Genomic DNA, 27368 nt, shown 5'->3' on the forward strand with positions numbered 1-27368 from the left:
TGTGAAGAACCTAAAAGCAGCATTTACTCATTTCTCTACTAGGTCTACACAAGATGTGATCAGGGGGCCAAGATCCTTAGGAGCAAGATGTATTCCCAGCTCTGCTGATTATGAGTTGGTTCAAGCTTGACCTGCAAGAGCAGCCATTAAGCTGGAAATAAGCTATAAACATAATCACAAGAAGGAGCCCTAGCTCCTTTATCACACATCTTGAAAAACAAGTGGTGGAAATCAAATGACTGGGCCATCCCATCACCGCCACAGCAATGGGTACCAATTCCCCCCCCAACACTTACACTGCTCTCACTGGTGCCACCAGAAATCTCTTTGCTGGGTAATATATTTAAAGAGGGAACACGTACAGTCTGACATGTCCAAATTATATTTTCCAGAAGTGAACCCCACAGACTTGCTCTTCCATTTTTTTTTTTCCAGTGGGCACGTATGAAGAGAAATGGTGTACGTTTCAATGTCACGTGGCTGTTACACTTCAGAGCGTCACTCTGAAGGAGGAATGGAGTAAACCCATTGGCTGGGCTGAGATACTAAACACCCTTCCACAGCAGGGAGTATGCGTAATGTCAGCATCATCAATAATTGCTCTTGAGGTTAAAACAGCAGAAAGGCCCACAACACTCAAACCACCCCCTCACAGCTGTACATTACTCATCAATTGTTAATGCTGCAGTGCTGAGCCAGAGCTGACTCAGCTGTCATTGTGGTTGTGTCATGGAGAATTTCATTTCCCTCCTGCTGCTCCAAAATCCCCAGTGTTGGAAGTAGCACTTAATTGTACCACAGCTAGTGGGAAATCCAGCTCAGGTGTTATTGTTCCCAAAGATGACTGACTTCTTTTAGGGCAAAATGAGGGTAGAAAGAATACCAGTAATCAGATTCTGCTTTTTAGTACCTAAATTTTGAGACCTTTCTTGAAAATGTGGACAGTGTGACAACAGGCATCAGTACCCAGGTTTGTAGACATGTCATCAAGCCAATGACCAAGGTTTTCCTTAATCTAAGAACTCCATTTCCTGACTAGTCAATGACCTCTTTGTGTCTTCATTATAGTAATCCCATCTCCTGGTACCTGGAAAGACTGGGTAGTGGGGCTTTTCAAGTTGCTCTGTGAAGTCTGCTGGATATTTTAGATACCTCCACCACGTGATGCGGTCCTACTATCCAGCCTCCTTCGGTGGTTCGTTAACAAGGCTGAACTCCCATGTGAATATCTTCCTCCATGAAAAAGAAAACTAAATGTTCTTAACCTGACCTTTCAAAAAGGAAATCAAACATCTTTCAGTTCTCATGGAAGCTCTCTCGCTCCTCTCCAGTTTAACTGGAAGAGAAGAATCAGGCATGGCCTACGACTCCCAGCTTCTATTCTTGATATGCAAAGACACATGGTCACCCTAAATATATCAAGCACATATTCTTGCATTCCTACATGCATGGGCTCAAAACAGTTTTTCTTCTTTTAAGATTACCATTCTTCTTTCATGAAGCTTCTAATTTCCTTTCCACCAGCACACCAATAACTGCTTTTACCAGTCCTAAACATGCAATATGATTTGTCATGTTGCACTGCTCAGACTGAAATGTGTCACTAAGGAAATTTGGAATAATTTTTTTCTTCTAGCAAATTCAAACTTGAGGCAAATGAGGTAAATGTCTCCTTGTATTATAGAGAGTAAAAATCTTTCTGGGTTCATAAGAAAAACTGACATAGAATTGGATATCAAAACCAGCCAGCTAAATTCAGCTTGGTTTCACATTCTGCAGCAGTCCAAACATCATTAGGATAAACAGGGAACTCTGAGCACAAAACTTCAGGATGCAGAAATCCCATTTTCATCACCTGCTACAGTTCCCTTTGTTTTCTTTCAAAGCATGAAAGTCTCCCTATATGGTACCGGTTAAGGCATTCATCAGTCGCAGTTCTCTTCTAAATAACTAGCCCAGGTTTCTCAAAGGACTCCTACTGAGAAAGTTAGCTAGAATGGAGTTGCTGACCTTTTGCGATGAAATCGCCTTCAGTCCTGCATGACTCCCCCTAGTTTTGTTACATTTTTGTTAACCAAACCTTGCATCACTTGAGCTAATGCTCTGTTTCGAAAATTATCACTTATGGTATATTACTTGAAATTGCAGTATTCATATGAAACCATTGCTTTACTACAGTCCGGAGGATGGTCTCTCTCTTCCTCTCCCCCTTTATCTTCATATTTTAACACTTTACCTTGCATCTGTAAAGGTATATTTTATTTTCAAGTACCTTCATTATGACAATTCACCTCAACAGACTGCATCTGGAGTCTCATATTTTTAGTGCCTGTTATAGCCCATACACATATCTATCTATGTTTGCATCTGTGTATTACAGATTTAGACACATTCAAATGGCAATTTCTGTAGGTGTGAGGGTTTTGTGGTTTAAGGTTTGGGTTTTTTTTTTTTTTTTCCTTTTTCTTTTCTTGTTGAACTCTTTAGATATTCTGTGTGGAGGCTTAGTCAACATTTCCTTGGAGACTGTCAAATATTTATGCAAGTCTCAGAGATCTCAATTTGAAATTAATGAAGGCTGCTCAGCCAGAACAATGACAAATCTATTCCATTTACCTGCTCAGCAGGAGGAGACAGCAATACCTACAAAAAGAGAACCCACAGCATGTTTTTCTGTTTCTCAGGTTTCTGAAGGCCTCTGAGAAATACAGCAGAACCTTCCCTTTTGAAGGGCCAGATTTATATATCCTGCTTATCCCCAGAATCATTTAATTATTTTTTTAATCCAAAAAGGAGGGAATTGAAAAAGTGGTTTGGTGACTGTATTTTCCAAGGTCAAATGACAGAATCCCTCTCAATACATGTGAGAAACATTGTTCTTCCTTGTAATGAGCACCCCAGAAAGTTTTTCAAGGCTATTTAGGTCAGCAGAATCCTGAAATGATTTAGGGTGCATGGCTTTGAGCTGGATGCTGCAAAAATCTTGTTAGCCAACACAGATAAATGGAGAAAAGGAAATTATCCTTTTAAGCACCAAATATCTTTATACTATCCTTTGCTAAACCAAAACAAAATTAAAAAAAAATATTAAAAGCCATAGTAAAAACTATACTGACTGAAATAATTTGGAATGAAATTTTTTCCCACATATATCTGACTTTGCTCTAAGGATGAAGTAGGACAACTGGCACTTGCCAGCACGCAGCAGGACCACATAGTCTAAAAGGCTTATAAAGAAATTCAGGGCCACCAGACACAGTCTTATGAAGGTGCACTTAAAAGAAAGGAGTGATTTCCACCTGGTCTTAAGGAGCAAAAATTTGATAAAAGACTCAAGTACAACCAGAGAAAGGCATTTAAGAATAGAGAAGGAATTCAGTTGAAAAGTTGAAACTAGACAAAATTCAAAGATGAGAAAGCTTTGACTAAGAAATTAGCCACTAGCTCTATCAGGAGTGGTGGTGAATTCTCCATTAATCTTTTTACATCAATATGGGATATTCCTTTACAAGAAATCTAGTCCAACTTTGTTTAGCTAGCTGGTAGAAGGAACTAATTTGAGGAAAATCTAGTACCATTCAAGCGATCAGACTAGATGGATCACTGAAGTCAATGCTGACTTTAAAAATCTATGAATTATCTGCAAAGTGCTCCAGTATACAGTGTAAATGATAGATCCACACCATGTAAAATCGTACATTATCATGCGCAGATGTACTTACGTATGATCCCATCTGCGTTGTCCACGTGCTTTGGTAAGTAGTGTGCCGAAAGATCACTCTGGAGGACTTCATCTGAAGTTGCTCTAGCTAAAGCAGCAGCCAAAAATGAAGGGCAATTACTGGAAGAGAAAAAAAAACAAAGAAGATATTTTCATCTCATTTAGCAAGGTAACTTGCAGTCAGGGAAATACATTACAATACTTTTCTATAAACAAGCAGGAGTTTGAACCAAGATTTGTAAAACTTCCGATTCTTTTTTGCTAGACAGCACCACAACCCTGCAGCAAGACCTCCAACTCACCATATGGATTTTAGTAACCCTGTTTCACTCTTATATTCCCTGTTTCTTAAGTTTTAATGTTCCATTTCATAACCTCTATTTAAATGCATTTCAAATCTAGACTTGAACCACGCTGCAGTCTGTCATGCAACCCTTGCTTAGCACACATTTTTTACATGCGCATTATACACTTCTATCTTAAGCCCATTCTGCCCAGTTTCTCCTAAGAATTAGAGTCAGGATTCCAAAGGATAAGAGAAGTCCTCATTTTTCAAAGCGTCCAAAACCTCACCAAGGGACACTGAAAGTTAAGGCAAACACATAGGAGGTATGAAGTTGATGTGCATAAGGTTAAAAAGCTCCCTCATGAATGATCTCTATCAAGAGTAAAGTGGCTTTAACTCACTGTAGCTTAATTAAGCCTGATATCTCCCAAGGTTAATTAATCTATAGCAAACGAAGGCCACTTTAATGTACATTTTCTCATTCAAGAGGCGTTTAATACCTTTTCATTTACGCATAACTTTGTATTTCCCATTGGTCTGCCTTAACTTCTCCAGGTGTCTCTTGCTGACACAGCCTGAAACTTCCAGTTTCCACAGTTATCATCAGGGGTAACAATGTCCTGCATAAGACGTGTCTGCCATTGCAGGACCGCACAAAGACATACGAGCCAATTTCAGTCTCAAAAAACATCCATCAACAACAGAATTCTGCATCAGCTCGTCCAGGGAACAGGCAATGAGCACATATACTTCCTTAACCTATTTTGTCTGCTTAGGCCCAGCAAGCCTGTTTGCACGTTTTTAGCACGGTTGGAGAGGGGGCGTTAGCCTAGAAGCATCAGTCCAACCAGATCCAGAGCAGAAAATCTTCTACACACGAAACCGGACTTGTCAGACTTCGTTCTGGAGCCTGAGGAGCACATGGCAACCGTCACTTGCATTCACATTTGGTCCATTGCCCAGGAAAGCCAACTGCCATCCTAAACTGGCCCACATGCTGTAGCTTCAGCAGTGAAATCTGAATTCCAGGAAAAGGAAAAAAAAAAAAAGAGATTCGCTACACTTGGGGTTTTTTTGAAAAGCTATTTTACCATATTTTCCAGATTCTTGCTACCAAATGCCGCTACAAACAGCAGGATTATGTAACAGAGTTAGAAAATGTACACAAAATAAACCCTCCAACCCTCATTATTTACTATTCAACATACCTATTAATTATTTAAACATAAGATTAGCAATAAATAGCTTCGTCCAAGTGATACATTGTCACGAGACAAGCTCTGACCCTTGAAGTTACGCAGAAAGCCGCTCAATACCACGTTACTGCACCATCAGTAAGAGTATTTCCTAGAATTAGCAGCCGAGTATTCTGCTCACGCAGCACCCCCAAGCCTCAGCAATGTGCACGCTAATGAAGCACGACTGCTGGAGGAAATCAGCTGTCTCAGAACCGGCTCTTCCCAGCACAACACAGGAACTCTGATCCTATTTACATACAGCAATGCCCAGTGGTAAGAGTAATCAGCAAGAGGAAAACACACCGGGACCTCCTTTACTTCTGGTGCGTGTAGAAGCTGATTTTCTATCTCATCTTGTCCGCCTTTATTTAGCTCACAAAGAGCAGGTTTTTCATTTCTATTATTAGCCCCAATACTCCAGAGCGGTGATACAGGTTACAGTTCATGCTACATGCATTTTCCATGTTACAACAAAGGCAAGAGGTTGCAATGCCTGGGATAGAATAATTATGCCAGCAGTTAGCAACACGGTGAGGACTGCGTTCTGAAAAAATGCAGAGAAAGATTAAGGTTCAGCCTAAATAACGTGCAGCAGAAGAATCCGTGCTGAAAGCATTCACAAACACAAGCCAGACAGAGCTCGCTTCGGGCACGAACACAACAGGCTGTGCTAGCGCCTGCAGGAATCTCAGCCTGTTGCCCAATCGAAGGCTGTGCTCAGTGCTGAAACTTTTTAGGAAAACCAAACTTCTTTTGTGTCACTTATAAACAGCCCCTCAGGATCATCCACTGATGGGCAAAGAGGCAACCTGGTTAAAGACTGAGGCAACAACAGTTGCTGAAATAGAGACTCGGGACCTAAACAGCAGAGGAAAATATCCCTCGACAGGAGGAACCTCTGCTCTGCCTGGGCTTGGAAGGTGGGAAGGCCACGACTATGAAGACCCAGAGTCATGAACATTCATATCCGAAATTTTAGATATTACTTTAACCGTAGTGACAGATTACAAAATTGAAAGGTGCATTTACAGTGTATATAGCTGGTCAGAGTATTTCCCCAATCAGCTCCAAATGCTATTTACATGTCCCTACAGCCAGTACTAGCAGTTTCACACAGGAGCTCTTTATCTAGCCAGAGTCCATTTCCATTACAATACCAAACCTACACAAAAAGCCGCTAAAGATGTTATTAGATAAATTAGAGGATTGTAAGTACATCCTTCCTGATTCTCTGGCAGCGTGGGTGTGTTTAGAACACCCACAGTTGCTTTGCAGCAATCCTGGAATAACTCTGCTAAGGTAATAAATCAAGCCTAAAAGTGGGCCGTTGCCATCAATTAAGTTTGAGAAAACCAGTCTGAAGTGGGCTTAACTCAGCCCACTTATTATTATGTTACCAGTTTAACACACAACTCTGCTCCTTCCTGATAGCATTAGTGGTGAAGACTTTCCAAACTTTTTCTCTGATCTATTCCTCTGTGCTCTAAATCTAATATAAGGTCTCCTACTAAAAAAAAGAGATGGCAAATGTAAAATTCTTATTGCATGAAAGTTCACCATTGGGGTTTGAGTGACTTTTCAATTTTGATGGAAAAGGTAGAGAAAATAAATCAGCTGACGGCTTTCCTTCTATGGCTGGCCACTCTTTGTCCTAATAATAACAGCTGCCTGCCAAAGAATTAATTGTCCTTGACATTTGTTCATCACAAAGCTTCTTATGTAGCTGTTACAGGACTATGCCATGTAAGCAGGGAAGTGACCAGATGCAGACAGATGACTTCCTCTTTCCTGATTAGTACAACTCAAAATTTACTTCTCTTACTTGGCTCCTGAGAGGACTTTAGTTGAATTACTTCTCCTCTTCAAGGAATAGCAGACTGCACTGGAGGGCTTTTTTACTACTTTTAAAATAGATTAGATGTTGAAGTCAAACCACTCTCAGGACACTTCATTATTGTTACACCAAGACAAATGAAGAATCAGGTCTAGGATCTTTGTTTTTATCACAAAAGCGAACATTCGGGTGAGCACCTACAGCATCCCACAAAACCACAAAGACCCACACTCGAGTGATCGAACTTTGCCACGCTGGGAGCCCTCACCTGTCCTCACATCTTTTACGCAAAACAAGAAGTAGCAGACAGGGTCCACGAGGACATGGGAGGTGCCTTGCGTCCTGCTGCTGGTGTAACTAAGGATTACCTGGCTGCTGAAAATAAATTCTTCTGCCACATTCTAGATGCTCAAATGTTATTAGTCATCAAGTTATGACAGACTGAAACTGGGAGGGCACAGTCTTGTTTAGCAGAGAGCTGAGAGCTAGAAAGCGAATGCCTATTCATAGCCCTGCCACTAATTCACCAGCTGACCTTGGGCGAGTCACTTCACCACTCAGGCCTTTGATTCCTCATCTACAAACAGGGGATGATAATATCATTTCCTGGGGGAGAGGAGGAGAAGGAGGAAGGCTGCAGAAGGCTTAATTCAGTGTTTGTAAAATACTCTGAGATTTCTAGATAAGAGCACAACTGAAGGGAAAAATATCAAGATGATAGTGGGAGATAATTTCAGTCTATACAAGATTTATGGAGCTTTCATACTTTTTTCTCACTCCATATTCTCTGTTCTCATATGCTGCCAGAAGTGCTAAGTGGAATACACGGGCAAACAACAGCTCTGGACAGCCAGGTTTAGTCTGATGCAGGCAGCTAACTCAATGGCCATAAACAACTGCACGACACAAGCACATTTTTAGAAAAGTCAATGCATCTCAAAAGGGGAAAAACCACGAAAGACAGACATCAAGTTCTTAAGACTCGGTACTGCTGGTGTTCCTGGAGCATTAGCACTGCTGATGGGAAAATGGTGCTACAGGAACATTACCGCCCCTGACCAAAATACACAATCGAGTGCCACCAGTGCTGAAACACTTAGCGCTGTCACGGGCTGGTGTAACCGATGAGGCATCACTAACCCAGAGAAAGCAGGAAAAATGGACTGAAACGTACCGGTGCCTTTCAAAGGCCAAAATGGTCAGTAAATCACTAAACGTACAGCATGCCTTTTACCTCAAGAATCCCCTGACATTACAGAACAGCAATTGTTTTAGTTAGAATGAAACATGATTCAAATAGAAATGCTATTCAATCTGCTGAAACGCAAAACAAATCCACAGGCAAACAGTATAAAGCATCGTATATAGTTTCACACAGCAATCCAAGACCAAGAACGTGACCTGAAAAGAACCAAGTACAGCACATTCCCATAAGGCCTATAATTTATTGTGTTAGTAAAAGACTTTGTGTGGATGACAAGCTACTGCACCCTTTCCAAAAGACATTACACTAGGGATGCAGTTTGGTAAACACTCCTGTGTTAATGTGGCCTGTTGCAAGTTCTTGTTAGGAAGCAAGTTTTGCAAGATTAAATTTAAGAAAAACCTCGTTTGTCCCCAGCCTGTATTTACAAAACACTCCAAAATCTCATGAGACTTCTTCCAGATGGAGCTTCTGGTACAGCATGGAAGCTCTTTGAAGAAGCCCTTAAAGTCTTTATTATTGAAAGTTCCCATGCTGTGAACCGCAGCAGTAATGAGCAGAGAAATTCTTTGGGAAGATCCTTTGGCTGTTTAGCCAGCCCTCCCTTCAGCCGTCTCCTGTTTCCGTGGCCATCCAGAAAGACAGGGCACCAGCTGAGGGGCTTCTCTTTGTCTCCTAACTCCTGCAAGACAGACAGGACTCAGAGGAGGACTCAGGGAGGAATAGTCCATTAAGCAGTCCTTAGAGCCCAGAATGATTACGGATGTATCTTCTAATTATGCCAAGCGAATGCTATTTCCAGCTCCTGTCTCTGCAGTTCCTCCTCTCCTTACTCACAAAGCATCACTCTCCTCCAAGCTCACCGCTCTGCTCTGACCTGTGCTGCTCTGCTGCTTTGCACAGCTGGTGGAAGTTTTGATGCTTATTTAAAGCCTGGTCACGGTGGACAAATGGAGTATGTTTTTTTCCCTAACACATGGTGAAACGCCGCACTAGATTTTAGCTACTGCAGTGAGTTACTAAAAAAAAACCGGCACACACACACACACAAAGTAAGAAACAAACAGAAAAAACAATGCACCTTTTAAAAGACTGCATAACCAAAGCTCCTTGAGATGTCATTTGAGCTGGCAGTGTTGAGACAGTAAAGATGCTTGATAAATCTGTTTGAAGGAGCTGAAAATGTGCTACACAAGGAAGCTGCTATCTATAGGCTTCACAGAGACAGCTGCCTGGTCACATTCAAAATGATTCTGTCCTTGTGGTGACAGTTGTAAGCAACAGAAATACCATACACAATCATTACAAAAATACACTCTTTCCAATGTGTTTACCATACCCATATTCTATACTGCGGTGGCACCTCTTTTTTTGCCAATATTTAACCTTTTGCATTGTGCTCACTGCCACATTCTAGAGAGTATGATCAAGCTTATACAGGTATTTCAAGTTTATATAGATATTTCCTTTTTAAGTCTGTCTTAACTGGACATTAAAAAAAAAAAAACAAAAACAAACGAAACCAAACCAGAGGTGCACTGCTCATCAGATAACATCTTCAACAGCTGAACTAAGATGCTTCAACATACCAATCAGACTTTCAGTATTTATCGCTGTATTTATTTTGTAATAGCTGTATCTTTCTTGTCAACGCATTGACAGAGGCTATGGTCTCAGGAATGTCCTAAAGACTCCACAGATAAATACAGTGAATGAGAATGAAATTCCTTTTGTAGTAACAACAATTTCCCTTTGCAAGTTCTTATTAGGCTCGAAGAATTTGCTGATGTTGAATACTACAAGTTCTCAACTTAGTTGCAATCATTGAAAGTCTATCTTATAAAATAGAATAAAACCTTCTATGAAGCTCATATTTGACAGCTATGACTAAGGTAAAAATATCATAGTCTCAGTTTTAAAATAATCACCTTAAAAAAACCCCAAAAGAACAATTACAAAATGCCTTTAGAAATAACGTGTTAACTATCACTTGTTAACCAATGCAAGTCAAAGACAGTGGTTTTGACTTGTTCACAAATTAAGATCCGAGATAAAAAAATATTCAACTTCTTTCCTCATTTTTTAATGAAATAGTAAGAGTCAACAAAATGCTTTCTCTAGTAAAGGATATGTCAAATAGGTATGAATGGAGACCTCTAGGAAATCGTGTGTTTGGTGATCAGATGGGAAACATTTGCAAAACCACAGAACTCAATTAGAGTGCGTTGGCACTGATCCCACAAAAGGGCTCAGATGCCGCACTCATCTGTCAGGGGTTTTTGATAGGGTATTATACATAGGGAAGTAACGAAAGCGCTGTGCTGGATGGCACATCAAACTAATTAAAAAAAATCAGGGCAGAGAGCAAAATTAAAATACTGGCATGGTGCTGAAAAAAAATAAACGAAGAAAAAAAATTGCTCGTGAAAGCGTGATTGCAAGAGCGTGGTTTATGTATTCTTTTATCTGACTACTTGGGAGACCTGGCCGCAAAGGGATACCCTAGCTCGTTTCTCCAGTGGGAGCACTGCAGAGGCAGCCGGCACTAGGTTTGCCAATGGGTGCCAAATCTAAGATCAGGCCCCTCTCCAGCTATGCTGGCACTCACGCTCAACCTCTCTCACACCGACGTGTTTCAGAAGACATCTAACGCAGGCTTTCTAGCACACTACCGCAAACACCTTTCTCGCTGGAAGCCAAATAAAGGCGAAGTAAGAGACGCGACGCCACCAAGAGCAGGAAGAGCAAGCCCGGGCGCCCTGCGGATGTGCACGCTCTGCCCCTCGACTCCCCTCGCCGGCAGGGCCAGTTTCGCCGGAGCTCCCCACGTCACCGTGTTTTGCAGGGCAAACTGCACGTGCCGGGAACTGGGCACGGGCCGGCCCTCTGAGCTGCCAGACGGATCCATCAGGGCTCAGCCCTCCCGACCCTTACCTCGGAGGGGCCATTCTCACCTGCCCCACTGCCGGTTTGCAGGAAATCGACAGGTTATTCAGTTATCTTTCAGACTTCAACCCATCTTTTGAATTTGACTGAAATTGGCCTGCGAGATTAAGCTTATCAGTGGGAGGAACCCGACAGGCAGACAGACTGAGCAAGCACTAAAGCCTTGCTCCCTTAAAAACCAGGCTTTTGAAATCAACTTCTTGGAATGACGCTACTAGAATTTCATCTGACAATACAGGTCATTAAGGGAAACCCTTGACTTTTAACATACTGTCTTCAACACATGAATTAGACTGAGACGTCTAATCCATTTTCTGCTGCGTAGCAAGTCACTACTTCCTTTCTCCGGAGGGGTAAGTGCACATGACAGTACATAAAGCTAACAAAACGTAAGCAAGACAAAATAAAAAGGTCACCTTTGTCTCTTTGATGAGGTACAATGTCACGAAGGCTAGTGTGTATTTAAAAAATAAATGGTTGCTGACCACAAACCACTCATAATCATTTGTGATTTAATGACTGTCACTAAAATGCGATTGACACTGAAGGGGTGAACTGTGAAGAACCCAAACTGCATAAAACAGCTTCTGCAGAGCTATTCAGCTGAATAGATTGTCTGTATATTATCTTTGAAACCTAATTCTATGATTTCTCTAACTCATTCTCACAATATGGCAGTTCTGAGGTTACTTATATTTCAATCTCTGTAGAGTTGATGCTACCTGCATTAAAGGCTGCTTTTAAAATGACAGAAGTTGTCTACTATAACACGAACAACCCTTAAAAACCCAAGATGGATCCTCCAGGAGCTGAAAGCCAAATTACTGCAAGAAATTGAATTCCCAGAAGTGACTGTATGATAGTTTTCTTCATTACATCAAAGAATTGAAGATACAAAGTTTGCTGTTGAAAATCATATTCCGGGACTAGAGTCCTTCACAGCCATATTATATCCATCTGTTATTAAGAGAAAGGTAAACGTAGACTTTGAAGGAATGCGAAGAGAAATCATCTTATTACAGAAATGGACCAGAATCCATGAACCTTCAGCTGCAATACTGAGATGCCGAGGATGTATCTATATAGCAGTCTCCCCTTATCTAAATCAGAACCTTTTCTATCTGAGCAGCAAAATTCTGAGGGATTCGATAGTCTTTTACAAAATCTTAATTACTGCTATAAAATGCATTTTACAAAATTATAAAAATATTAGTATAAAATTTTAAAAATACCAGCAAGCCACGTATTTGATGGACATTTATTATAAAGCTTAGATCTTCAGGATTCAGCTATGTAAATGCAAACACATAGTTTAAAAAAAAAAAAATCTGTATTTACCCTATCATTAATTAATCAAAATAAAGATAATTTATTGGAATTACCCATACATGTGACTTTCAGGAATTTATACTGAGATAAAAGATCCGTCTGGTTTTTGTTGTTATTGTTTTACAGGGATTAGCTTGCATATTTACATGGTGTATTCTCTGTTCCAACAGAAATGCTTAGCATTGAGTGACACGCGTACCTTGTAACCAGAATCTTCTGACTGCCATTCCAAAAACCAGTCACTGCCTGCTTAGCATCTCCGTGTCTGGACTGGTAACGAAGCCTACGTCTATGCAAGATGCATGCCTACCTGAAGAATCATCGAATCGTTCAGGTTGGAAAAGACCTTTAAGATCATCCAGTCCCACCATTAACCTAACACTCAGAAGTACATTTCTTAACTGGAAACCCGATGCCAACAACAGTTATCTCACAGTGAGTTTCTCTGCTAGACTGAGGCCTATTTAAAAGCTCTACAGGACATTAAAAACGTCATTGATTTTTCTCTCTTTGGCTCTCAGTCAATTTGAAAGTCAGCATAATTCAATAGCTTTCTACTAGTTCCATTAGCAAAGAAAGGAATCTATGCTTCAATCTACACTGCCTTATTGGAAAAAGTAATTTAATTTTACATCTGAAAGTGTGCCAACATCAGCATAAAACCATACACAGTATACATAAAATTTAATTTATAAATTCTGTATTTTGTCAAGCCAGAATGAGATGCTGTCTAAAATCAATGAGAGTGTCCAAACTTGCTCTGAAGATATTTACATATATTCTTTTGATTTCAGGTGTTTTATGTTCTAGTCAGAGTTTTTGATGATTTTTCTCCTTACTATAAAATTTAATGACATACTGTCTAGAAAAGTTCACGTTGCAGAAAACCTTGTTACAGCAGGCACACTTTGCCTCTAAAAGTTCAGGCATCTCATTTACTTACCACTGATTCATCTCCTGTTTTCTCTCACTGTTAAAAATAAACTTTCATTGATACTTCCCTTAACCTGAAGAGATATACTGTACAACCCTGATGTGTCCAGAAATAAAATTTAAATAAGAATCACCCAATGCAGAGCATCTCTTTTATTTCAGATCAGATTAGCAAGCCGAAGTCCTCTGGTTACTAGTCAAAAAGAAAAATGCATTGCGCTGTTATAGTTAATGACTTAATTTAAAACAAATGAAACAAAATGCTACACAGCAGCACATACCGCTCTCTTCATTTATATCTCTACTGCAGATCATCATTAAGGCAAACAAATGTCAGACGACTTCTTTAAAAAAGGGTGTGGACAATGAATCTACAGTGCCCATTCAAACGAACAACTTTCAGTAACACCACTCAGAGCTAGGCCCCAAATAATTGTGCTTTTATAGTAATATTTGTCTTCATGTAAATGAGAAAAGAGAAAAGCTGCAGGCCAGGATTTTCAAATGACATTTGATCACTTAACTTCTTTCAACCCATTGAACAAATATCAAATATAAGGCAAAACACACCCCAGAAGATTTATGACCACTGAGTCAGCAGAGAATGTTCTCTTGCTCCCTTCTCACTCTTGTGAAACGCAGTTCATCATACAAATGGCTTGGGTGTTTATGCCAGATGTAAGATTAGATAATTAGTCATCTGAGTCCTGGATGTCAACTCTTTTGTGATACAAAATTTATTCCAAATGCACCATTTATAATCAGTTGACTTGCAAAAGCATTCTGGTGTTATACAGTAATACATCTTATGATGCACAGCCAAATACCTGCCAGTCGGTAGTAACGTATTCTGTTTCTGCTGTAGCAATACCCTGCCTGATCTTGGCCCTTCAATGACTTAATTTTTTTGTCTGCAAAATAGGGATAATGATATTGACCTTTGGAAAGCAATTTCAACTCTGATGATGAACAGTACCAAGAAAGGCCAGATATTATTAATTAACCCTAAACCAGGAATGGGAGAACAGCAATTCACTTGCACTGATAGCCAGAAAATACTGCTGCTCTTTTACCTACTTTCTCTTGAGCATGACATGCAAGATAATCCAATTAAAAGCAAACATGAAAAGACTATACAGTACCTTTAAAAATAATTTTAAAGAAAAACATACAACTACAAGTAGATGGAAACATTATACAGTGGGGCAAATTAAAGATTTTATTGGAACCTCAATTTCAAAATTACTGACATTGATGCACACAGAACAAGACACTGGAGGGATAAATGGCGCTCTAAGATCAGGGTATGTGCTCCTTGAAAGGAATAAACCTTTACTTACTCCAGAAAGATCACATCCCAATTCCCAGTGTCCCTTGTCCTTTGCAGAATTGCAAAGAATATTGGCGGGTTTAGGGGTTTAGGGTTTTTCTTTAAAGGATAATCAAAATGTTTTAGCTATTCTGTTTCACATTAAAGTCCCTAATGCATTCTGTTCTACTGAGCCATATAGTTATTTCAGTCATTCTTAATAAATAACAGTTGCCAGTAGTAGTTAAGCCAACAGATCTGAATTATTTATAGTGTTGAGGAACAGAACGGCAGATAAAATGCATTAGGGCTTTCAGTTGTTCTTGCCTGAACGACAAGTGGCAGCCTTCAGACGTTTTTCCACAGGCTGTAAAATATTCTGCTTCCAATCCTGGTTTAAAAGATGTCCTAAAGAGACAACAGCCAAACCTACTGCTATCCATCTTCAATAATCGCATTCATGAAGAGCAGGTAAGAGAGTCTCCCAAATACAGTACATTATTTAAAAAAAAAAAAAAAAAAAAGAAAGAAATAAAGAAAAAAAGGCACAGACTTTGATTCAATTGAACAGGTCACATTCAAACTGCTATACAGTATTACTAACCAGAACTTATTTGCTTAGATGTTATTTAGCATGGCTCTATACCTTCCAGTTAATGATCTAAAAGCACCTCATAGTGTTGAACTCAGTGTTCCTCTTGTGCTTTGCCTATAATCCCTCCTCCCTTCAGCTGGAAAAAAGCACGGATATTATCTTCATTTTACAATGGCAAATCCAACTTCACATTCAAGGGTGGAACACGGAAATCCCAAGTCCTGTCTCTCCTGTATGCCTCTTTTTTAAGAGATCACATCATGAAACGTCAAACACACAAAAAACAACAGGGACGGAAATTATCTTGACAATACTTGACAAAATATGTTAAACACAGTAGCTGAGTTTATGCTCTTTGTGGCTTAAAAGATGCATTCATATATCTGTCTTGATTGACTGATGGGATAACGTGCCTCTGCTGGGCTATGTCCAGGTAGAAATTTGGGGGAATGTCTTGCTTTCCCACCTTGTACTGACATCACAGGGGACTGCATCAGTGTGAAATTTGCTATACACAATCAATTCACAGGGAGAACCATGCCCACAAATGACAAGGAGAGATTTACACTCAAATGCTGCAGAGAGAAGAACTGGGGGAGTAGTTGTAGCAACATAAGCTTAAACCAAGCAGTTTTCTTTTTATAGTTCACCTTACGCTTTCTATACGGATCTATTTACAGCAGGAAATGCTGCAAATTGTAGCCTCTCCAAGGAGTAAAAAGAAGAAAAAAAAAAAAAAAAGAAAGAAAACCTGGAGAGGTGAAAAACCAAACAAGCCTCCTCCTACCAAATACTAAAGAAATAGGGGGTTGAAATACCACTTTCAGGCCATGTCAGGTTATTAAGGCACCTGAAACTGGCTGCACCACACGTTAGATTGCAGGAATGAGCCACAGTATCCAAGCCATCAAGCAGGCTCAAGTGACACAGCTCTCTGTGCTTCCCCACTCCCCCTTCCTTGGCTTAGCCTCCCCGCTCTCCCGGTTCAGAGGCTTATTTAAAATCCGCACTCCGATTTTACTGAGGCAGTTGTACTGAAGATGCCATACGTCACAGGAGTGACCATGCTCAAAAGATGAAGAATATGGCTTTTGCTTTGGGTAAAGCAGGTCCTGAGCCTGCGTAACATACAGCTTGCCTGCAGTACGCATCTATATATAGCTCTTTTTGCGCACAAAGGCTATATGAATTGATTCTGAACAAGCTGAGGATTTTGAACAACTCTGCAGTGCTGTAGCCTCTCTCCCATCCTGAAAGGTACAGTGAATTATTTAAAACTTGGAAAACATGTCCTAAAATTATTTCCAGCACGATTTAAAAACCAATCTGTGTACACATTCCAATCACTGTTATAAGGTCAACTGAAAGTAAGAGCTGTCACTTTTTATAGCTACAACATTACAAAGTAAATCTCACAAGATTAGAGCCATTGTTTCTCTACCGTGGACTTCTCAATACAACAAAAATCATACCTGCCTATTCACCAAAATCTGGGGCTTCATTTATGCAAAAGAATCAGTCTTTTCTTATAATCTTATTTGTTCCATTTTATTTTCTATGAGCAATGTTGGATTAACACATTCAATTCACCCACCTCAGAGGCAATAACGCTACCCCCAATCTATTGCAGCTCATGTAAGAATAACCCAACACCTCTTCTTTCTCTCTACCCCCCCCAAGAAGATTGTCATCTTTTCCTGTAAGTTTATTATTAAACCTGTGATCATTTCAGAAGACAGACGAGCTCTAAATAGAAGAAAGAATCTGTTACATAATACCTCAAGAAAGGAGGCAGCATGCAATAGCCTGCAGACAACACGAGCCTGAGAAAATAAAAGTGGAAAGGGGATGAAAACCTGTGTTATTGTCTTGCCTTTGCCCAGCGCCTGGACGTAGGTCCAGCCTGTGTATAGTCAAACATACAGCAGAATATGGAATCATGTAAGACGTGTAAAACTTAGGTTTTTGTTTCTATGGAAGATAAACAAATGCAAACAAGCAGCATTGTCTGGAACTTAATTCAGGATCTGGCAAAAACTTACTCAGATCAGAAGACATCTTCCTCAAACACAACAGAACTTGTTTGAAGCTCCACGAACCGGGATTGTAAATAATACACTAGTGAGGACTGACTCACCCACGGTGATGAGTAGGCTCAAAGCTTCTTCAAATGGAACAGTGTCACAGTTATAATCAGCAGTTAAGAGAGTTACTTAGGAGTCACACTATCAATTACAATGGTAATACATATTCAGGGAGTAAGTGATATGCAGACAGAGAGAATATGAAATCAAAACATTCATAAAAAATAAGGAACCTTTGGAGACAAAAGATTACCTTCTATATCTACAGTGCTTTATACATCCCCAAATGATTTAGAATCTAAAAATAAATGATTACTTCTACCAGCACTGACATACAAGCTACCTTGGATGAAAAACAGCAAATTGCTAACCATGGATAGAAACATTACACAACTGTTCTGAACAAACAGTAAAAAATGGACCATGCCAGAAAGAACAGCGGGAATCTATACAGGAATTGAAGTTATCCAAACTAAAATTTAACCAGAATAATGTGAATAGCATCTTGATTTTCTACACTTATGATGGGATTTTCAATAAAAATGAGAATGGTTAGAATCATCTGTCTACCTTGATATCTCATCCCCCAATCTACATCATCCTTCTCTCACAATTCTTTAGCATCATACCGAGACACTGACTTGAAGGAAAATACTCAACATCTGTAGCTGAAATACATACACATATATATATACGTGTGTGTGTGTGTGTGTTTAAATATGAACAATCACCATAGACTCCTTGGGAAAAGGAAGAGGGAAGATTATTAAAACAGGCAGAAGATCGAAGGTCACACAAAGGCATGTAGCTAACCCAGAAAAGATATCATTAAAACACTGTGCCAAGTAATATTTTGAAAATAAAAAAGGCAATCAATTCTGCTCCCAAAACACACAGCCAGTACCAACTCTACCAATGATAATGGCCTTGAAAGGCTAAAGAAACAAAGAGGCCTTTGAAAGGCACAGTTCTGGACTAAGGGCAGCAGTAAACTAGAATAGTAATTATGTAATCACCAAAGAACAAATCCAGGAGGAGGCAATCAAGTAAAGATGAAATATGTTTTCTTAGTTGGAACAGAGAATTCTGTGAAAGAGCTTAGACAGACCATGAGAAGAGCCATGAGAATGTGAGAATGTTTAACTGTCAACAAAGCACCAAATGTAAAAAAAAAAAAAAAAAAAAAAAAAAAAAAAAAAAAAAATCTGTATTCTAAATCCACACAGAAAAATAGCAATGAATTATTTTTGTTGGATTTAGCTGTAAAAGACAGCTAATAGCATGCAAGTGGATCTATCAGTAGTACAGCCAGGCAGCACAAAGATTGCCTCAAGGGCAGATAGTCTTCAAATAAAAATACAGGTGGTGCACCTGCATGAGTGAGCTTTTTAATGATGCGTGGAGTCAACATAAAAGACACCACTGCGATTGGTTAGATTGAAAATAATATACCAAGAAAAAAAAAAAGATTAGGAACACCAGCTGAGCTCAGAGATAACATAGGAAAAGTTACTGTTAAAGCAAGATTTAAGTTATAATAACACAGTGGCAGTGAATTGGAAGATGTAACATGATAGGAGACTGAGCACTGCTCCCAGTTCTGCATCTGACAAATGACACTTCTGTCAGCAAATCATTTAATCTCTACGCACCCATCCATCTAGGTGTCAAATAGGTTTATTGCCATAAAACTTTAGAAGAGTACTGGGAAATTTAATTCATTAATACCTGGAAACTATGTTTTAATCCTTGGATAGAAGGTGCTGGGAAAGAACGTTGTATTACAACATTAAGACTACCTAATAAAATATTACTGTATTTACTTTAGTGAACTCCTCATCTGTGTCTCTCCTGTTTCAGTTCCTGGTTCCACAGCACTTCATGGCTTTCTCATTTCTTTGTCCTGGATTAGGGGGATGAGAGCTGTGGTCACAAAACAATGACAATTAGCAGTTGCTCCTGTAATATACAGAGAATATAGGAAGAATCCTACTTCATCCATGTAGTCACAGGTATTATTCTAAAACTGTATGCTAAAAAGTACCATAAAAAGCAGATGGAAAACTACAGTGGGTATGAAGGAGTAATCTAGGTCCAAATCTTTCCTGAAGCTACCAAGAATGGGAAGTTAGGGGTTTGATTTGGCATGAGCTGAAGACACTAAAAACTTCCAGAAATGCAAATTAAGCACCTTGCATAATTAAACTCAACTATTCCCTTTAGTGTGAGGGGGAAAAAAAGCCAAAACCCAAGCTTCCAAAAATCTTTACAAGTGGAAAACATTGGAAATTTTTATATGTGCGGAAAAAAAGGCACGTTCAGTCCTACACTGTCTTTAATGGTTAGACATATATTCATTAGCTCTGTTTTTCTATTTCAAAATGAAAATCCTAATTCAAATTAGATTAATAAACTGTAGCAATATGAAATAAGGGGGAATGCAAAGACAGCAATATGAACTCCTCAGGGATGAGGGAAATGAAACAAGTATAATATGCTATAGCTTTGTTATAAAACAATAATGGACTGTGACAAAAATCTCACCCTTTTATCAAAACTCTGTGTTTTCTAATATTCAGCCTGTTCTTTTTGATCAGGGCTGGTTATATAATCATGAGCCATGCCACGCTTTTGCTGAAATCATGCATTTGATTTATAGATTTTTATTAGTACCAAAGACAGCAAGAAAATCAATTCATTCCCAAATAAAGTATAGCAAGGTTTGAGCCTTAGCACGGATACATTTTTGTATGGGCTAGATGGCAGCAAAAGAAAATGCTTATGACAATAAAATAGAGACATAAGCTCAAGCAACCACAAAACAAAGAAAGGGAAAACAATGCACATAAGAATGCAAATCCACCTCGCTCTGCTGTTCAAAGCCAAGACAGATCACGCTCTCTTACCAATAAGGACAGCCCATGGCAGGAGGTCTGAAAAATCCAATAAGGAAAACTGCCCGGGTCCCCTCTTTATAGCTATATATTAATTCTTGATATTTAGCATAGCTTGTCAAGAATAATGCAGTATTGCACAATCCTTCATGAGTCTCTTCTGCCTTTTAGCTATGAGTCACCATTATATTAGGAAAAAGTTAGCTTAATTTAGACAACACAGAAGGGTAAATTACATTTTTTCTTAAGGTTTCTGATCCATGGGGCTAAATTGTTGGGTTTTTTTTTTAATTTTAATGTCTCATTTCTCTCTTCTTCCCTTCTTTTTTTTTTTTTTTTTAAACAAAACTATGAAAATTTCATTAATCTTCACGAGGCGGCATCACAGGAAACAATCATAGTCCTGGACATGAGGGAAAGGGGTTTCTACATTTGATGGAGTACTTTGTATCTCTGCTACACCCCCTCTCCCACAGGAATGACTTAAAGCAACAAAGGAGGATTCCTTCAGTATTTTTCCTCCTGCAAAATGTATTGCCCCAATCTACCTAGCAAGAAGGGAAATGGAAAAACTGCAAACAAATCGTAGCATTTATAGCAATTTCTTAAATACAGATCTAGTCTTGTTAGAAAGAAAATGTCTGTTTTGATAGCAAACTTCATTTAGGCTGGAAAAGGAGAAGTACATGTGCCCTTTTTAGTACATGTGTTGAGTTTAATGTGATCTCAGTTGAAAACAATAGCGAATCTTACTGATTTTAACACCTCCGTGATCAAAGCTTTTCTCTGATGTTTAGTAGTGGTTATGAAAGGTTTGCAAGGAAGAGAACAATACTGTACAATAAGACACGTCTGAGTAACTCTTCAGGTTTAAATATCTGCAAAACCTTACCAAAAAAGAAAGAAAGAAAAAAATTAACAGAATGATTGAGATTAATTTGCATACTTGCTACTACAATAATTAAAGACATCTTTCTTATAATGCGAATGTCTCAGGCATTTCATTCATAAGGGAGATTGACATGCTGATATATTTTACTTCCAAGTTAGAAAGTATTTCTCTTTCATTGCAGCTACTCTCTGGAATTTATTAAAGCAAAATAGTGAGCAAGACTGATAAGAGAAAGAAACAGTGAGTAACATTAAATCAGGACTGCAAATACTTCTGCATCCCACATCCACCACAGCCTCCGATATGGGACCAAGATGGTAGAAATAACCAGGCACTTGCTCCAGGTTATCTTTTCACTCTCCCACATCCCACCCCCTGAATTAGGGGGTTCAGGCACACCCGGTCACACCTCTGCTCTGTGTTACCCAGGTCTGATGAGCCGATGATTAACAGAGAAGATCTCCCAACGTTTCTTTGGACATCCTTCCAGGACAAACTATTTCCTCCAAAAGGGATTGTTGTGATGTGAAGGTGCAGAAAAAGACAAAGAAATGTGAAATGGTCGGGAAATAGAGGAAATTAGAGAAAAAAAAAAGTCCTGGCTGTACTACAGGATGTTCCGATAATCGGTCTGTATATATTTCCTTCAAAGTTTCACTATTGGAAACAAAATGCTTGTTGAAGCATAGTATTTTAAGGAATCTAAAGCAGCAACCAATTAAAAAAAAAAAAAAAAAAAAGAAAAAAAAGGAAAGGCAAGCTGATTTCTCACTACATGTATTTAATATTATGTTGTTTCCCGACGAAACCCTTAGTAAGTGGGAGTACTCAGGGAGACACTTAGATTTACATAAATTTGAGACAGAAAAAGGCTGTTAGACTAAGTCCATTGCACTGCATGGTTGGGATTGAGTCTTCCAGTGGAAGTTACATCAGCCTCCAGACAGACACAGCGCTCAGTCTCAGGCAAAATGCATAATTTAACTTCAGGATATGTTCTTAAAGCCATCCTACTGCCCTCTCCTTTATACCATTAGCACAATATTTCAAGGTTGTTCATGCATAATATGTAAACTCTAAGTTATGATTTTACCTTGCTTTTAAACAAATAAAACATACATAAGCCCATTCTATCATTGTCACATAAATTTTAAATATGACTACATGCCATTTCTGATAACCTGATTTTTATCCCTCTTTTAAAGGGAACAGTACACATATCACAGCGACACTCAGCAGTTAATATAATTCAACACAAAACTACACAAAATTATAAAAATGGATAGCGTCATTTATTTAAAAGTTCTGCTAGACTCGACTTGATATAGTGCATCATCATACAGTGGAATAGGTAATGAGTACTTATGATTTTTTCCCATTATGGCCAGTAAATTCAAACATTAGTAACACTTTTATGAGAAACTTCATCTACTAAAGACCTAGGCGAAGCCTAAGCCACTCACCAGAAGATACCGGGATTCTCAGCTTGGCAAATGCAGAAGAGATTTAAAAGAATCATCCATTTGCTTTTTTGGCACAAACCCCCCAATGCTCCACGATCAATTTCTGTGCGTAAGAGATCCAGGATAGAAATAGCAAGGAGCACGCACGACAATGCTTGTTGAAAAGAGTTTACTAAAAGAACAGACAGAAACTGGCAGAACAAAATTCAACCGTGCACCATAATTTTCACATCAAGACGACTCCTTCGCAAGGCGTACTCTTTCAGCCATTCCTATATTTGTACTGGTTACAATTTAGCTTCCCTTTGCGGGGGGGAAAGACATTCAGATTTGAAGAGAAAATGGAAGATCAAAGTATGAAGAATTTGGAGGCTGTAAGAAAAAACAACAGATGGCTAAAGAGTGACTGCACGCCCCAGTTCCCTTCTGGGCCCCTGGTACCATTCCTAAGCCAGTAACGTCAGCAGAGCCCCTCCAGTGAATTACAGCCCTGCGAACGCTCAAGGGTCACGTATAATCCTGCCTGTGCTGAAGAGGAGATGTCTTGCACAGGCAGTGGTTACTCATCAAAAGAATACTCAAGCTGCAGCCATTCTGTACATACATGCATACATCCTGTAATGCCTACTGGATTCAAGGAATAATGTCGGTTTTCTGATTTTTTTTTTTTTTTTCCTTCAACCAGATAATAGCCAAACTACTTCAGCTGCAATAAAGACCTTAGCTTTAAAAATGCAAATGTTAGACGGAAGCAATCAGAGAGCAATGAGAATGATCAAAAGTTTAGAAAATGTTACCCATGAATAAATGATGATGCATAAGGAAACATGATAATTCACATATGAAGCAGTGAGACAGATGAAGACATTATATTGTTTTCTGCGTTAATGAGGAAGGGACAAACATTATTGAAAAAAAATTAGCAGGAGAGATTCAGATTAGGTAGTAAGAAAAACTTTCCACCTGTAACTAAAATTACCAAGAACTGGAATAGCCTGCATAAGGAGGTTGCGGGATCTCCGCTGCCAGAAATTTAGAGACGAGGTCAGAAAAGTACCTCTCAGGATACGGTTTAGATTTAGCTAGTTCTACCTTGAGGTAGAAAGATGGACTAAATGACCTCCTGAGCTGCTTTTCAGCCCTATTTTCTATGGTTTTTCTATTCTATTAAAAACATGTGAAATTTCCCTTAGCTCTTTTCCTTAAAAGGAAGGAGGGTAATTCAAGAGACACGGTGTCTCCAGAGCATAGCCCTTATTAATTAACCTCATAACGTAACCTGCAGTAACATTGTGCAATGTTGTGTACCCCCTCCAGTGCCTGTCCTACATAAGGATGTCTTCTGGCTACAGAATGTAGAGCTTGATCACAAAGATAGCGGTGTGTCCTAACTCTCGCTGAAATCAATGGGAATTGAGGTAACAAATCAAGAACTGTAACCAGGCCCTTAGTCCAAAGCAACAAAAGGCATGCTTTTAGAATCAGATTAGTTAGTTAATCATCCAAAGCAGGCACCGAATGACATATTGACTGCCTGTGGAAGATGCATCTTTTTCTCAGGTCCAGAGCCTGCTCTGTGTCACATTTCCGTTTAACACCTAGGGAAAGAGAAGCCAACTCTCTATCAAAGCAAAATCTACCAGGCGTTTACACTGGCGATAACATTTTATGGTTGTTCCTCAGTCAGGGTTGTTCATTTATGGCTGTAAAAAGATGCAAGACTGTGAAGAACTAGCCCTTTTACATCTGTTTTGTAAAAAGATTCTGTAATTATTTCAGTTCTTCTAAGCCTTCTCTGCCCTATTTAAAAAAAAAAAAAAAAAAAAAAAGAGATCTTTTTCCTAGGAAAGCGTCTCCCATGTAGACAGATCTTTAGATACATTATACTGGCAGCCTCCTGCTTGAGCAATACTCTTTGCTTATCCACTGTTCTCATCCCAGCTGATAATAATCAGAACTCAGAGACTTAATTACTGTACCTTTCAATAAGGCTTTAATTTTATTTTTGTTCTTTCTGCTGCAAATGCCCATGAATCAGAGGGTCACTTTAAGCACAGAATTCAATTTAATTATACTTACAGGCATTTTTATCATTAAACAGGTCAACTTATTTAAAAAAAAAAAAATATTATGAATAATGGAAAGCCTGGCAGGCAATCCAGAAGAGTTTCACTCTGAAAGCTCTCACATCCATTTGTTTAGATTTGTTTACTAAGCACTGGGCAAGGTCCCACTGAATGAACATGACAGCATTAACTGAAACGACATGTAATATTTCATTAAAAGTGGATTTTAATACTGACTTACTGGCTGTTTTCATGGGAATATTTACCACTATTTGTAAACTGTACTATTATCTGCTAGTAAAAGCAGGGAATGAGAAAACCAACACAAAAGGTCATTGACTGAAAATATGACTGTGTATTCCTGAACTGAATCTGACAAAATCCTTCCCAAGATACAGAATTATTTTATACAATCAGGTCCGTTCTTTAGATAGGATAGGATTCTTTTTCAGATAGGACACTGTTTTAATTACATGCCAGGGAGGATGTCTCTGATGGACTATCCTCATGTGAACTAGATCTAAAAAGAAAAATCCATGCTGTTCAGGAAAGACTTGATATGCAAGGTAGAAGAGAGCAAAAAATTCCGGAGAAACAACATTTCAGATAGCAGAGAACAGAAGAGGTCTCCTGCAAAGCTATTTTCATGCTTAACTATTGTACCTCGGTATGTAGCTTGGGTCTTTTCAAAGGGATTCTTCTGCATATTTTTTTGCTATATTCTGTATGCAACTATGCGTAACATGATTTCTGTATGTTATTTATAAGTCAAGTAACTATACGTACTGTGTGTTTATATATCCCCTTCCTTTATGCTCCACATTTTCATTAACTTTTTGTTTTCTAATAGCTCAACAGGCCTAGAACTTATTTATTTATCTATTTAACAGTATGGTCAATACTAATTTGAACACTAGCTATTATTTTTAACCACTCGTATGTATAAAAAAAGCATCAATTCAGTTATTGAAGCTAAAGTCTTTAAAAGGTAATTACACAAGGATGCAATGCAAGAAGTTAAAGTTTTTACTGATTTCAATTACAAAAATTGTTTATGTTCATCCTTATGTTCTTATGACACAGAAAAGAAATCAAACTGCAGTGACAAAAGGCTATTGCAAAGAATTACCTTGAAGGAACCAAACTGCGAAGCCATTTCTTCTCTGTACTTGAAGACTTTTCTAATTCCCCCAGGCTTACTTCACAATACTGATAATAAACATAAACATTGAGATATCTAAAATGGAAAAATGGGAAGCAATTTCTGTTCCTGGAAAAAGCTGCATTTTCCTGATTCATTAAGGTGTCCAGATATAAGAGGACAGAATCCAGAAAGACAATGTGGTGTTACCATGACCCTGAATTCTCATGTTTCATTTTCAATTTCCTTTTCTACATAACATTAAACATCACACAGTTAAATCATTACAAAACTGCCAGAACTACAGACACTTATGCAAAAAGAGGACTATGTGGATTTTGTTTGACATAAATTGTTGCTTATAATCCAAGTGGTGGCTGATTTCAGAGGTTCATAGGTGTTCGTAGAGAGAACTGATGCAACATACTCTTTCTATAAATACAGAAGTTTATTCAAACAAGGATATATCCAATCACACAGATGTCCTTCTCGAATTAGTTGCAATGAGCCCACATCTGATGTTACTTCCTTTACGACCACTATCTCATGTCCTCAGATGTCTCCTCTTACAACTATATAACATTCCTTTCAGCAGATATGGTTACTATCCTGTCCAGACTGGAAAGAGCAGCAGATTTGCTTGTAATAGGTTCATCTACTGCTCTCTGGTGATCTATTTTTGCTCAGATGATTCAACTTAATATGTTCCTACAGTGTACAAGGCTGACCTAAGTTCTTTGAAGTTATGACCTAAGGAATAACATTACTTTTGTTAGTCATAAAAATTTCCAAGACCAAGTTTCACATGGAAACAAACCTGAAGTCCAATGAAAAAAACAGTAAAAATACACAAACTTGCTTCTGCAATTTAAGTTACACTGAAGCAGCACTAAAATGAGCTTAATAATCTCCAATTAGGTCTCATACTACTTACATTAATTTTCCAGGTGTCAGACATTTGTTCATTGTATGTTTGGACACAACAGCAGGGATATTTCAAATTATAACTTAGAGTTAAAAAAATAAGGCTCCTTATACTTTCGAGAAATTGAAAGATTGGAATTATTTAATCAGTCCAAGTGAGAATGAATTTGCAAACTTAGCTACATATAAGAAATCACTTTCACTCCAATCAACAGATACCTTAGATTTATCCCTGACTTATTTTAGAACCACATTTTTATCAGCAAAATTGCTTTCAAGAAATCAAGATTCCTTTGCAAGTTCTGAAAAATAATATTACACTTTGTTGTTTGCACGTTTTGACCATTCTTGCAAACAGAACATCTAAGGAACATTTTGATACCTATCCATTCCTCCATACCTTGTCTCAGTTACAGTGGTACAGCACTTGGATATTTAACTGGAATTCTGTATATGAATTTGTCATCTCTTTTTCGTTACCATTTTTACAAATTCCTGAGGCATCTTCA

The 27368-nt window shown here is 38.7% G+C and overlaps 1 protein-coding gene across 5 annotated transcripts in view; it reads right to left on the bottom strand.

Annotated features, from left to right (window-relative positions):
* The window catches only part of PPM1E (protein phosphatase, Mg2+/Mn2+ dependent 1E), a 72909-nt gene that overhangs the window by 9895 nt on the left and 35646 nt on the right, over nt 1-27368 (bottom strand). For all 5 annotated transcript variants that reach the window (XR_012831562.1, XR_012831560.1, XR_012831561.1 and 2 more), the window contains exon 2: nt 3723-3841. Coding sequence is in view for 1 of the 5 variants with exons in the window: in XM_075720244.1 (XP_075576359.1) it covers nt 3723-3841 (119 nt within the window). In the remaining 4 variants the exon portion in view is untranslated. The remainder of the gene's footprint in view (nt 1-3722; nt 3842-27368) is intronic.

The sequence above is a fragment of the Pelecanus crispus genome, chromosome 12 (genome assembly GCF_030463565.1).
Source record: "Pelecanus crispus isolate bPelCri1 chromosome 12, bPelCri1.pri, whole genome shotgun sequence".
NCBI classification, from domain to species: Eukaryota; Metazoa; Chordata; class Aves; order Pelecaniformes; family Pelecanidae; genus Pelecanus; species Pelecanus crispus.